Below are 14,086 nucleotides of genomic sequence, written 5' to 3' on the forward strand. Positions count from 1 at the left end.
AAAAAAAAAAGGGAGTGGCTACTGCGGGTGACCGGTGTCCTAGGAAAGCAGCCCAGACCAGCTGCCCAAGAGGAACGCAGTCCTCAGCACAGAACCTCTGTCACAGAGGGGAGCACAGGGACTGACAACCAAGATGCCCAGACAGCGAAAGCTTCTTTGGTGCCTTGGGGTTCTGCCTCCATGTCTGCTATATCCACTTGGATAAAAATGGAAGGAGCCTGTAGAGTGACCCCAGGAAACCTTCCAGACACTTTTATTCCCTTAAGGTGATGAGCAAGAGGAAAAGTGGGGACAACAGCCAGAAGTCACCCAACACACAGCACAAAGGCACTCTAATTACAGTCAATGCCCAGCCAGGTGTTGCAGCACACACCTGTAATCCCAGAACTTGGGAGGTGGACGCAGGAGTACCACCACGAGTTCAAGGCCAGCCTGGACTGTATAACGGAGACCCTGTCCCAAGAAACCAAGAATGAAAATGAATTGACTATATGGAGCCTGTTACCAGAGGAATCCACGAGAGAGACTCATTAGATTCATTAGCAAGTAGGCCCTCCATCCATCTTTTCTTTTGGTACTGGGGATCGAACTCAGGTCATTGCGTTTCCGAGGCAGGCACTGGAACCACTGAGCTAAATCCCCGGCTCACCATCCATCTTTTCAACCAGTTGCTGAAGGTTGCCAGGTATTTGGTCTGGTTCACAAATGACAGCTACAAAATTGAGTTTCTATACAAACTTTGCATAGAAAGCAGATGTTCAGAGTCCAGCAGAAGGCACACTCCTTAGGGAAGAAATTAAGAAAAAGTTGCTCAGAAGGAAGAAGGGGAAAGAGAAGGAAAAACAATGTGTTATGCACATGCATCAACTCCCTGTGGTAAATGCAGTCATTGTGTGTTGCAAACATGTACTAATAAAAATAAAACTAATACTAATAACAACCGAACAACAAAAAAGGACCATCTACATGGGGAACTGTTTTGTTTTCTAATTCTTTTTTTGTCGAGACCGGCTACATTGTTCAAACTATATAGTTTTGCTATAGTTCAAACTGGCACTGAACAAACAGCTACCCTCCTGAGTGCTAGGATCAGTGACTGTTATCTGGAAATCCACATGGCAATTCTGGAAGTAAACTGAAGTCGTGTGGGCTGCTGTTTAAAGACCCCTACGTAAGAGACCAAAGAAAAAAGGAATGAACAAGTTGAAGACCTACTTTGATCTCCTGAAATCGCAACTAGCACCTGTGATTTGTATTTCTTTGTTTTTTTGAGTGATTCTGTAATTTAGAAAAAATGTTTTCAGTAGGAACCATACCTGTGAGGTCAGCTTGCCAGCAATCTGCATTCTCTCAATTTCTGCAGGAGATTTGATGAGCCGCAGGTGCTGGATCAAGTGCTGGAGCCCCCGAACCTTGTTCTTAGTCCTGGCCTTGGCCTCAGTCAGGTGCTGCATGTAGTCAGAGTGAAGCTGTGCATGTGGAGGCTTCATCCAGTCATACCACACTGTGCTTGTCTCAGCTTTGAAGAAAAGCCAGAGAATACATTTAAAACTGACGGGATGGGGTATAGCTCAGTGGCAGAGATGTACTGCACAAGGCCCTGGGTCAATCCTCAGCACGAAACAAAAAATTAAATTAACAGCAACAAGAAGAAATACCAACTGCCACGGTGACCTGAACAATTCAAAGCTATAAAACCTGCAGCATTGAATAAAACTCTCATGGGCCAGAGATTCAGCTCAGCAGTTCAGTGGCCTGCCTTGTAAGCGAAAGGACCCGAGTTCAATCCCCAGTACCAAAATAATAAAATAAAATAAAACTCTCAGGACTAAAGCAATTGATAGTTTCAATCATAAATCACAGGAAAGGCCATTCTTTGAAAATAGCAAGATATTCTGGGGCTGAATATATAGCTTTTTGTTCCACAATATCAGCGTTCTTCAGAAAGATGATAGATAGAACTATACGTTCTATAGTACTTGGGATTGAACACAAGGCCTCTTCACTGAACTATATCCTCAGCCTTTATTTGCCAATTTTTATTTTGAGATAAGGTCTCACTAAATTAAGCAGCTAGGGATGGGCTTGAATTTGCAATCCTGCAATCCTCCTGTCTCAGCCTCCCAGAGTACTGGCATTATCAGCATGTGCCACCATGCCTGGCAAGCTTTAAGTTTTGATTTTATTACAAAGTATTTACTTTTTTTTCCTCAGTATCAGGGATCAAACTCAGGACCCAATGAGCTATATCCCTGGCCCCATTTATTAACTATTAAAGAACAATCTAACTGGATAAATAACTTATCCATCATCATTACTGATGTGCAGACAATGAAAACAGAAAGAAGTGCTTAGATCATGATCTTACAGGTAAAAGCGTGCCCTGCCTTTCTCATTTTGGTACAATTATTCATTGCTATAGAAATGTGATACTTGATAATATGTGTAGATCTCCCTTTGCATCTGCTGTCCATTTTTCTTGTAGCTTTTAAGTTCAGAGACCTAAGAAAATGGCCTATTATCTGCCAGAGATCTATAACATGAAGTCTCATTATGAAAATTATTTGTACTTAACATCCCATACCTAATTGATATTTTTTTCCTAACAGTAATCTATGAATTATATTCCTAACAATCTAAGTCTGAACAGTGCTTTGTTTTACTTTATATGATCGAAAAGTAATTTGGGAGCTGGGCATTATATATCTGTAATGCCAGCTCTTGGGAGGCTGGGCAGTAGGTTCATTAGGAGCTCAAGGTGAGCCTGAACTACATAGTGAGACCCTGTCTCAAAAAAAAAAAAGCCAGGGGTTTAGCTCAGTGGTACTGCACCTACCTTGGAAGCTCAAGGTCCTGAGTTCAATCCCGGTTCCAAAAAACAAAACAAAAAACACACTGCATGGGAAGTATTTATTCTACTTATAAGAGATGGACATTTCTTGTAGCATTTTGTTTTTCAAACAGGACCTTGTTAAGTTGCCCAGGTTGGCCTTGAACTTGTGATCTTCCCGCATCAGCCTTCTGAGTGCTGGGGTTACAGGAATGGACCACTACGTCCTAGCTTGTTAAATTATTTTCTTTTCTGTTTTTTGGGGGACTGAACAGTGGGACTCATGCATGCTGGGCAAACACTTCACCACAGACTTAACTCCCCAGCCTATTAATAATTTTTTTCTTCTCTTCTCCATTTTCTTGCTTTTCTTTTTTATTTTGTACCAGAGATCAAACTCGGGACACTGCACTTGCAAGGCAGGTTGCAGAATCACTGAGCTAAATCCCCGGCCCTCCTTTCTTTTTTTTTGAGATAAACTAGTGGTGGGGAACCTTTTAGAGATGAGTGTGCAAACTACAACCCAAAACCCACTTAGTTGTTGCAAAGTGCCAACACTGTGATTAAACATGAATACTGAGTGTTTAGTTTAGAAACAAACTCTTACATTAACATCTTTTGTCTCAAACAAACAGTAACACATGTGCCCTAGGTTCACTACTACTGAGGTAGGATCTCACTTTGTAGGTCAGGTTGGCCTTCAACTCATTATGTACCACAAGCTGGCTTCAAGCTCACAGCAATCTTCTTGCCTCAGCCTTCTGAGTGATGGGATTACAGGTGAGTGCCACCTTGCCCAGCTAATATTTTTAAAGGTTAAAGAACTTCAGGTCAGGAATGGTGGTATAACTCAGTGGTGCTGCTGCTTGCCTCACAAGAGCAAGGTTCTGAGTTCGATCCCCAGAACAACAACAACAACAACAACAAAATCCTGGAGGAATGGTGTTATACTTGTAATTCCACTTACTCAGGAGGCCAAGGCAGAGGCATTGAGGGTTCAAGGCCAGCCTAAGCAACATAGGGAGACTGTTGTGAAAAATAAAAGAATACCACTATTAGGCCAGGGATTTAGCTCAGTGGTGCTGCCACCAGCCTCACAAGTGCAAGGTCCTGAGTTCAATCCCCAGTACAAAACAAAACACTTTTGATCCACCATTCTTAATGTTAGTTGTTTACTATATAAAATTATTAGACAAAGAAAAAGACTAATACCATAATATGTATGTATATGTTTTTTCGTTACTGGGGATTAAACTTGGGACCTTGCGCTAGCAAAGCAGGTGGCAGAACCACTGAGCCAAATCCCTGGCCCTAAAAGTACTCTTAACATCATCTATCTTAGTTTCCAAATTTGGCTCTATGTGACTTTTGGATACTTCTAAGAATAAAATGCTTCTTTAGTGATTTATAAGAATCACTAAAGACAGTTTATAACGTGATATGGGTTGTGAAGACAGTTCCAGATGAAAAAAATCCCAACACATTCTGAATGATCAAAATTTCAGCAGAATAGGTTTAGGGATTTAGCTCAGGGGTATAGCTGCCTGCCTTGAAAGTGCAAGGTCTCAAGTTTTAACCCTGGTACCAAAAAAAAAAAAAAATTCAGTAGAATAAAAATAGAGAGGCAGCAATCTTGAGTGGAGGGGCAACAACTCAATTGTGTCTATGAAATCACCAGAGAATTTTGTTAATTTTTGTGGTTTTTTTTGAGACAGGGTCTTGCTGTGTAGTTCAGGCTGGCTTTAAACCATGCAGCCTAGGGTAGCCTCAAACTTGTGGCAATCCTCCTGCCTCAGCTTCCCGAGTGCTGGGATTACAGGCATGCTAGGATTTTAGGCAAGCACACACCACCATGCCCTGCTGAGAATCTTGCTAAAATGCACATTCTGATTCTGTAGCCATGAGATGGGGGCCTAAGATTTTACATTTCTAATATCTATCACACATTTCTAATTCTGATACACACTCCTGGGTGATCTGGATACAGCTTGTGCATGGATCATTCTTTGAAAACAGTGCCTCCTTTTGAAAAGCTGACAAAATAACTAGGACAGGAAGCAGTGGTCAAAGGCCCATACCCAGTCTTCACTTTAAAAGGAAACGCTCTAAGATTTCAAACTAAGCTGGTTAGCAGTATCTATTAATGAATTACTAGTGAAGATTTAACAAATGGACATATAAACTCTTCAAAGCAGCTCAGTCTTCTGGAAAAGACTTGTGTCTCTTTCATGGTGCTAAGAGAAGTGCTTCTACAAATAACCATTTTGGGAAATTAAAAACTACACATAGAAGATAAAGAAGGTCTTAACCTCAACCTGGCCTGTGGCTTATCTTCTGCTCCTGTGAATTACCTTTCATTCTGGGTAGCAGATGCTGGAATTCTTCCAGTGGATAGGCTTCATCCACTCCAGTTAGAGCCACGGCTCCATCTGTGCCAGATCGTGGACCATCCCACAGCTCCCGACTGGCATCTCTCCGGGGCACAAAAAGTATGGCTTTATGTGAAGGCATCTGCTTGCCGGGGAGGCTCTGAAGGACCAGAATGCTATCAGGCTCTTGGAATCCACACAGGTACAGGAAATTGTTGTCCTGGTGGAAAGGGTAGGGGATATCGTTGCTCATGTAGTAGGTAGGGTTGGAGAGCACAACCACTGTCTGGTCTGTCCCGCTTTGCCCGTGAACTTCTTTGTGGATCAGAGACATTAGTTTGTGTCTGCGAAGTGCATATTCCACCTGAGATAGTCCTGGTGTCACCTCCCCTAGAAATGACAAAAGCAACAGTGCATGTCTACAGTACAATACTCTAGGTAGCTTAATCCTGTAGCTACATATACCCAAGTTTACTTCTTTAATCTATGCTAAATCTCCCAGCACACAAGAATTAACAAGACAACTCAGGTTTCAATTTTTTTTTTCTTTCTTCAAATTCCTATTGCTGCAAAAATTTGGAAGAAATTAAAGTTAAACGTGGTCATGGCTGAAAACTGGAATCATGGCTGCCTAAGAATTCTTCTAGGGCTGGGGATTTAGCTCAGTGGTTCCACCGCCTGCCTGGCAAGTGTGAGGACCTGAGTTCAATCCTCGGTACCAAAAAAAAGAATTCTTCTAGATCTCTAATTCTTCCTTTCACTCATCTAATCCAATATTTATTGAACATTATTGTGTCCAAGGCATTTCTTAGGCTATGCACAGTCACAGTTGCCCTGAGGCTTCGCTCTCTACAATGGGTAGAAGGATTTTCTTGAACACAAGTTTCCAAAGGACAGGGCAGGGGATTTAGCTCAGTGGTTCTGCCGCCTGCCTCCCAAATGCAAGGTCCCGAGTTTGATCCCTGGTACCAAAAAAAAACAAAAAACAAAAAAAAACCCAAAAACCAAAACAAAACACAAAAACACCAAAAACAAAACACACACACCACACACACAGAAGGACAAAGATTTTGTTTGTTCAGGGTCTCAAGAAATAACTGAAATATAATGGGCACTTCATAAGTACTTGTTACATGACTTAGATCTTTGAACATAACAAATTAAGGACAAAAATCTTTCTCTAAAGACCCAGAATATAGGGAAGGGAGGATGGGATGAAGGGAGGGCAGGGGTACGGGGAAAAAAATGAACCAAGACTTCTCATGTAAAGGTACAAGAGCCCAATGATGAATGTAACTGTACTGTATACCGAAAATGTACCAATAAACTCAATGAGAAAAAAAAAGAAGACCCAGAATAAACTCCCTCTCTGAATTCCCAAGACATAGTATCATCTCTTGAATAAGACTTTTCACTCTTTTTTATTTTTGGTACCGGGGAGAACTCGGGCCCTTGTGCTTTCCAGGCTCTGGCAGAACCACTGAGCCAAATCCCCAGTCCGACTTCTCCCTCTTTATCTGACATTTACAGTGATGTGGAAATACAAGTGAGCTCCCTGAAGGTCATCCCGGTATGGCCCAAAACCCTGATAATTCACTTCTTTGGGCTGTCTTGAGAATCAAAGATGATAAAGCACAGTACTGAACACCTCCTGTGAGCCAAACTAAACCTCTTAGAACAAAACAAAACAAAACCCTGAACATTCCCTAGGGATCTTATGCAAACCAAGGAATCATTCTGTTTACTAAACCACATGGAGGCACATATAAACTTCTGACATGAAACTTCAAAAGTCTCAGATACCCTTAAGCTCCCCCAGCAAGTGGAGATCTTTATTAAGAAACCAGTGCTACAGCTCGGCGTGGTGGCACACATTTGTAATCCCAGCACTTGAGAAGCTAAGGCAAGAGGAATGCTGTAAATTTGAGGCCAGGATGGGCTACAGTGAGTTCAAGGCAAGCCCGAACTGCATAGTGAGACTCTGTCTCAAAATACTAAACACAAGAATTAAAAACTAAAAAGAACCTATGTAATAAGGGGCTGTTTGTTCTTTTTATTTTTGGTGGTTGTGGTAAAGGGATCAAATTCAGGGCCTTCCACAAGTCCTGCAAGCACTCTATCAGAAAGCTGTATTGCCAGCTTTTCCAAGCCTCCTTGTTTAACATTTTGAGCGACAGGGTGTCTTGTTAAATTGTCCAGGCTGCTATGAATCTTGAGATCCTCCTGCCTCAGCTTTCTGATAGCTGGAATTACAGATATGTGTGACCATGCCCAGCCGTTTCTTTTCTCTCTCTCTCTTTTTTTGAAACCCAGGGTCTCTGCACTCAACTACACCTCCAACTATTTAAACATTTTTAAACTTTCATTTATTTTTGAGACAGGGTCTCACTATGTAGTTCAGGCTAGCCTTGAACTCAGTATGTAATCCAGGTTAGCCTTAAACTTGTGGTGATTCTCCTGAGTGCTGGGATCACCAGTGTGTGTCACTATGCCTAGCTGTTTTAAATTTTGAGATAGGGTCTTGCTAAGTCACTAAGTTGCCCAGGATGGTCTTAAACTTGTGATTCTCCTGTCTCAGCCTCTCAAGAGTTCTGGGATTACAGGTGTGCACCACCATGTCTGGCTGCCATTTGTTGTTACTATTATTACCTGGTGTTACCATGGTGATAAGTGGGTGAATGCTTTCCTTATGAAATGGAAAATTTGCCTTTTACATTAGGTTCCAGTGAAAAATAACCACGAACACAACCATTTACCAAAGCTATAATCCCTTAGCCTTCACTTAGCATAAGATTAATCAAACGGCATCCAACGCTGGCTTACTGAATGCTTCCTATGTGTAAAGTACTAACATTTCTAATTGTTTATGTATCACCCAATTTAATGTTTTTGATAATTCTAAGGTGCTAGTATATTTCTCCCTGTGGTAGCCAGTTCTCATATACAAATATGCCAAGATAACTGTGAAACTGGGCTGAATGAAAACATTACAGATCACAAAAAAGATACAGAAAAGTTATTAAAAATAATAACACTTTTTATAGTGGTGATGTTCTCGGAGTGAAATTAGAGAAGAGTCAGATTTCCTACTTCATGTGTCTTTGTAACATTGGAATTTTGCTTTAATGAACATCTACTTTTTTTGTTTGTTTTTTTTGTTTTTGAGACAGGGTCTCCCTATGTAATTGAGACTGACCTGGAACTCACTATGTAGCCCAGGCTGCTCTCGAACTCACAGAGATCCTCCTGCCTCAGCCTCCTGAGTGCTGGGATTACAGGTGTGCGCCACCACGCCCGGCTCAATGAACAGATACTTTTATAATTAAAATACTAAAGAGAAAACAAAGAAGCTAAAAAAGTGAATCCACAAAATGTCCATTCTAAATTCATAACCAGAAATAGTTTCTTGTTGTCCATCAGATCAAATTCATTCTCAGGCTTCATGAAGAATGTTCTCTGCCACACAACTCCAATCCATCTGTTATTTCCTCTTTTATAGCTTTCCTGAGGTATTTTATATATCTTACACAATTTCGCCATTTGAGGTATAGAAATCAGCCATAGTAACCACGTTGTTAATTTTAGAACATTTCTTCTATCAAAAGAGAAACCCCAGGGCCAGGGATTTAGTTCAGTGGTTCAGCCACCTGCTTCACAAAACACAAGGTCCCAAGTTTGATTTCCGGTACAAAAAAAAAAAAAAAAAGAAACTCCAGGTCCATAAGCCACTTCCCATGTTCTCCCAATCCCCTCTGTCCTGGCAACCAAGGATCTATTTTTTTCCTCTGTGGATTTGCATTTTGTTTTTTTTGCGGTACCAGAGATTGAGCTCAGGACCTTGTGCTCACAAGGCAGGTGAGGTGTTACTGAGCTAGATCCCCGGCCCGAATTTGCATCTTGCAGAGATTTCATATAAAGAGATTACACAATATTTAGTCTTTGGTGACCCACACAACTTTTTTTCTTACTACTTCCCGATTATTGTGTAAATTAAGTCCTTATCTCAAAGACAAGTCCAATCCCATTCTTTCCTTCTCTGATTATCTTGCTTAAAAAGTGTTCCCTTTCCAAAATTTCTCCCTCCTTCACTCCAAGATCTCAGTTTAATACATGTATATTTTTAGTCCCTTCTCATTCAAAAGGCTCCCTTGATTACGCCTTATCGTAACTGTTTCAATTAGTTTTTTAAAAAGTAACTATGTCCATACACACACTCTAGTTGTATATAGATAAAATCACATACTGAATTCTTTCACTAAATATTTCCCCCTTGCCTTCACTGTTTGGCTCCTTACTCTCCTTCCCTACACTGCATACATCAGAATCTGCCCATATTTGTAATCTAATACGTATTCTTCTCTATTTTTCTCAACACTCATATAATCATACATACATATGGATGTGGGTTTTTGTTTTGTTTTGTGTTTTGAGACAGGGTCTCACTATATAGTTGAGAATGACCTGGAACTCACTGTGTAGCCCAGGCTGGTCTTGAACTCACAGCGATCCTCCTGCCTCAGCCTCCCGAGTGCTGGGATTACAGGCATATATGCCACCACATCTGGGGCATGTGGGTTTTTTTAATTGTTACTCTTTTACAAATATGAGATACCGTATACTGTATTCTGTATCTCACTTTTCTCATATAATGACACCAATGGAAATCCCTCTGAGTTATCTGGTATAGGTTCAGGTTATTCTGTTTGATATTACCACAACATTTATTGGGTTGGATGTACAAGTTACTGAGCAATTTCCATAATGATGGGCATTTATATTGCCTTTTGCTGTCACAATACATATCTTGTGCTGGTACCTTTGTAATTTTATGCTAGATGTATTAGTATTTTTTCCTATAGTATAGTGCCAGGAGAGAAACTGCTAGAAGAAAGACTTGTTTTGTTTTGTTTGTTTTTCAGTATTAGAGATGGAACTCAGAACCTTGCACTTGGCAGGCAGGCATGGGGCCACTGAGCTACATCCCTGGCCCTATAGGAGAAACTGAATTTTCTTAGTAACCATGCATAGCAAATGTAAATCAGTTGTTTATGATTACCTTGGAACTGTCTAGTTATTTCACCCATAGAAAGCAGCAAATTCTGTAGTTTGATAGGCATTAATAAAACGTTAATTTTTACTGAACTTTTAGACATTTAGGCCAGGGATTTAGCTCAGTGGTTCTGCCTGCTGCCTGCACAAGACCTGAGTTTGATCCCCGTACTAAAAAAAAAAAAGACATGTAAAATAGAAAAAATTTTTTACACTTTTATTGGTAAAGTTAGAAAGAACTAAGAGATGGACAACTGAGGGTCTTATAGGCCAGTCTGAATCAGGCAAGGCAACAAAGTAGGCTGGAAAAGAGCTTGCATCACATTCTTTTTTCCTTCTGAGAGAGTGGGGCTCAGAGTCTCTTAGGACTCTTGGGTAGAAAGAACACTGCACTTTGTACCAGAGCTGAAGACAGCTTAACTCTCTCTGATAACTATTCCTGTTAAGTCATCCACTGTTACCCAACACTGGAAATTTCCTAACGTACCCAAGCAATAAAAACTTTTGTTGTTGCTGTATTGGGGATTGAACCCAGGGCTTCTAGCCAGGCAAGTGCTCTCCAAATGAACTCCATCCCCAGTCCAGAGTAAGTATTTTTTATCAAAGCAGAAGCTTTGTAACTGGTGAGGTAGCCAACATTTCCTATTTTGTCTTTTCACTTTTTCCCTTTCCTAAAATTTGCTTTCTGTCATTTCACAAATTATACATTATGAAATTAAAAAATCAATTCATTTTGTGATTCTTTTTAAAAGAAGTTTCAGGGTCAGGGGAATATAGTTCAGTGGTCGAACACAGGCTTATTTACCATGCATGAGGCCTTGGGTTCAATACTTGTACTAAAAAGAAAAAAAAATTCAGATGAGAAGAAAATTTACAATTATAATAACTTTGAAATATTTCTCACTTTCATTAATAAGAGAGTATACATTAGCATATGCCAAGAAGTAACCTCTGAAAAAAGATATAATTATTTCAAAATCAAAGGGAAGTTGGGAAACAATCTTTGACACCCTTTAAAGCATTCTTTTCCAAATCCAATTTCTTACAAATGACTTCACAAGAAGTATTTAAAACACTAGTTTATTTTCCAAAGTCTACTAATTATCAACCCTTTGGATTGATCTTTAACTAAATGCTTCCAAATGTCCCAAATATCAAAGTAATAAAGAACTGTATATCACAACAGAAAAACTGTCCAGGAAAAAGCCACCTTTTCATTTGAAGGAAAAAAAAATGGGCTAAAGCAATAAACTTTCAACTCTTGAAGTAAACTTGGCAGTTGCAGCGGCCTTTGATCATAGAACCATTAGAGTCAGGCTAGTCTGAATTTCCTCTGATAAAACAGGATCTGAAAGGACATTCTGGCACTATTTTATCTTGCCCAATCAACGATGGAGGGGCTATTTTAATAACTCTATTTCACAAATCAAAATCCATGATGTCAGAAGTTATATGTTGCAGACAGTAACGTCTCAGAGTCTATTCTGAGATAGGGGAGCCAAGAAGGAATGCTCTGCCAGGACATTTAAGGTTGGGCCTCAAGAGAGCAAGAAGAATGCTCTTCGTATTTTGTCAGTCAAGACAACTCAGAGGGGAAATCCAAGACTAAAAATGGATGGAAAGACGCAGATTTTTGCTAGTCTAGGCATGTATTTTATTCATTTCTCTAAAACACTAAGTAGGACTTTACTGTAGTCTGATTCCGAAAAGAACTGTTTAATATTAGTTTTTATAATACATGAAGAAGTTTATAAGTTCATCTATTACCATGCAGCCAGAGAATAGTGAGAATAAGTATTTCTTTCCTAATGTAAAATACAGACCTCCCTGAAACAAAAGAAATGACCAAATAATAAATATTCAAAAACAGATTTAATCTGTATACATTGAGCAAAACAAGGCAGACAGAAAGGGAGTACACTGCATGAGTCTGTATGATTCACTTACAGGATATTAAGAATGGGCAAAATGACCTCAAAAGTGGGGATGAAGGAATTTTTTGGGATGATGGAAATGTCCTATATCTTGACTGAACTTCAGGTTATACTGTCATACACCTTTGTCAAAACTCGCTGAACTGTGTATTTAAGATCTGTGCAATTTACTACAGTAAACTTTATCTTATTAGGAAAAGTATATATGACTCTAACTTGAAATAACTTTTATATAAGCCTGCTCTCAGGTGGCTTTCTTCTTACCAAAAATATAACCAACTGGGCTTGGTGCTGCCTGTAATCCCAGCTATTCAGGAGGCTGAGGGAGGTGGATGGCCAGTATGAGGCCAGCCTAGGCAACTCAGTCAGACTCTGTATCAAAATAAAAAAAATACAAAGGAATGGGGACGTATCTCAGTGCAAAGGACCTGGGTTCAATCTCCAGTACTAAGGGTGGAGCGGCAGTAAAAAACTAAAAATTCCAATAGTAGTATCCATTGGCAAAGGTGTTACACACCGTTCCATGGTTAATAGTGAGGACTGTGGGTCTGAGAGTGTATTTAACTCAGTATTAGAGTGCTTGCCAAGCATGTCTGAAGCCCTAGATTCAATCCCACCTCCATTAAAAAAGGAGTATATATTCTGAGTCAGACTTGAGCTACCAACTTCTCTGTGTGTTGTTTTTGTCATCTGTAAAATGAAGGTGATAACAGCACCCACTTCACAAAGATGTCAGGAAGATTAAATAAGCTAACAGAATATTTAGAACAGTAAGCACTAGTAAGTATTAGATGTAATTACCAAAGCAAAGAATTTATACTTGCAAGTTTGTCATCTTGATGATCCAAAAATAGGTAAGATTTTTGAAGAGTAAAATTTACACCAGACAACCACAATTCATTTGAAATTATCTAGAAAATCTGTTTTTCTCATACAATAGAAATTGAATCTCAAGTGACTATTTAGGGGTTTTTTATTGTGACTTGGTTCTTCAGAAGGTTCTTGATTTATACCTGGAGGTCAATCTTAATCTTTACTTCAAGTAGGGTGTGGTGGCACACACGTTTGTTATCCTAGCTCTCAGGGAGCTGAGGCAGGAAGATCACTGGAAATTCCAGATCAGCCCCGGCAACTTTGAGAGACACTGTTCAAAACAAAACGTTAAAAAAAGGTCTGGGAAGGGCTGGGGATTTAGCTCAGTTGCAGTGTGCCTGGCCTGCCTTGCAAATGCAAGGTCCTGAGTTTGACTGTAGGGGGTTGGGAATGTAACTCAGCATGAAGACTGGGCAACCCACATAGCTCTACAGATGAAAAGCATAGGTTTATTCATCTATAAACTTATACATATATATTTAAGGACTATATAAGTTTTGTTCTGCATTAAAATTCAACTCAAGAGATAAAGACAAGACAAAAATATAACCAATATGGATATATAGTGCTTTAAAAATACACAAGTACACCAGGGACAAGAAAGGAAAATATGTAACTTAAACACATTGAAACACATTTTTAAGTCTCCTACTCTTGAAATTCTAATGCAGCAGATCTCTCAGGACCTAGTGTACACGGTTTCTTCAACTAAGCTAATCCAATGGTCTAGGTAGATTCAAATCACTTTTAATTTGTCATTTTTATATTTAAATAAACTTTAATCTTTTAAACAGCATAAAAATTTGACCACCACCAAAATAAGGTCTTCAACTTTCAAATTTTTTTGAGACAGGGTTTTTTACTATGAATCTAGGCTGGCCTCCATCTCTTAGCAACCCTCCTGCCTTCAGCCTCCCAAGTGCTGAGATTACAAGTGAGCACCACCATGCCCGGCCTGCTGTTTCTTAAACTAGTGTTCTAAACTGCATCACAAATCCGAAAGTTAATTTTGCTTAGTAATGTAAGAATAT

At 39.7% G+C, this 14,086-nt stretch overlaps 1 protein-coding gene across 3 annotated transcripts in view; it reads right to left on the minus strand.

The window, feature by feature from the left end:
- Positions 1-14,086, minus strand: part of Xpnpep3 (X-prolyl aminopeptidase 3) — a 62,676-nt gene that overhangs the window by 26,576 nt on the left and 22,014 nt on the right. For all 3 annotated transcript variants that reach the window (XM_010612323.2, XM_010612334.1, XM_010612342.1), the window contains exons 3-4: positions 5,182-5,589; positions 1,317-1,519 (exon numbers count right to left, since the gene is read on the minus strand). In XM_010612323.2, the coding sequence (XP_010610625.1) occupies positions 1,317-1,519; positions 5,182-5,589 (611 nt within the window). The remainder of the gene's footprint in view (positions 1-1,316; positions 1,520-5,181; positions 5,590-14,086) is intronic.

This window comes from Fukomys damarensis, unplaced genomic scaffold (assembly GCF_012274545.1).
Source record: "Fukomys damarensis isolate Sample0158 unplaced genomic scaffold, DMR_v1.0_HiC HiC_scaffold_19, whole genome shotgun sequence".
In the NCBI taxonomy this organism is placed as follows: Eukaryota; Metazoa; Chordata; class Mammalia; order Rodentia; family Bathyergidae; genus Fukomys; species Fukomys damarensis.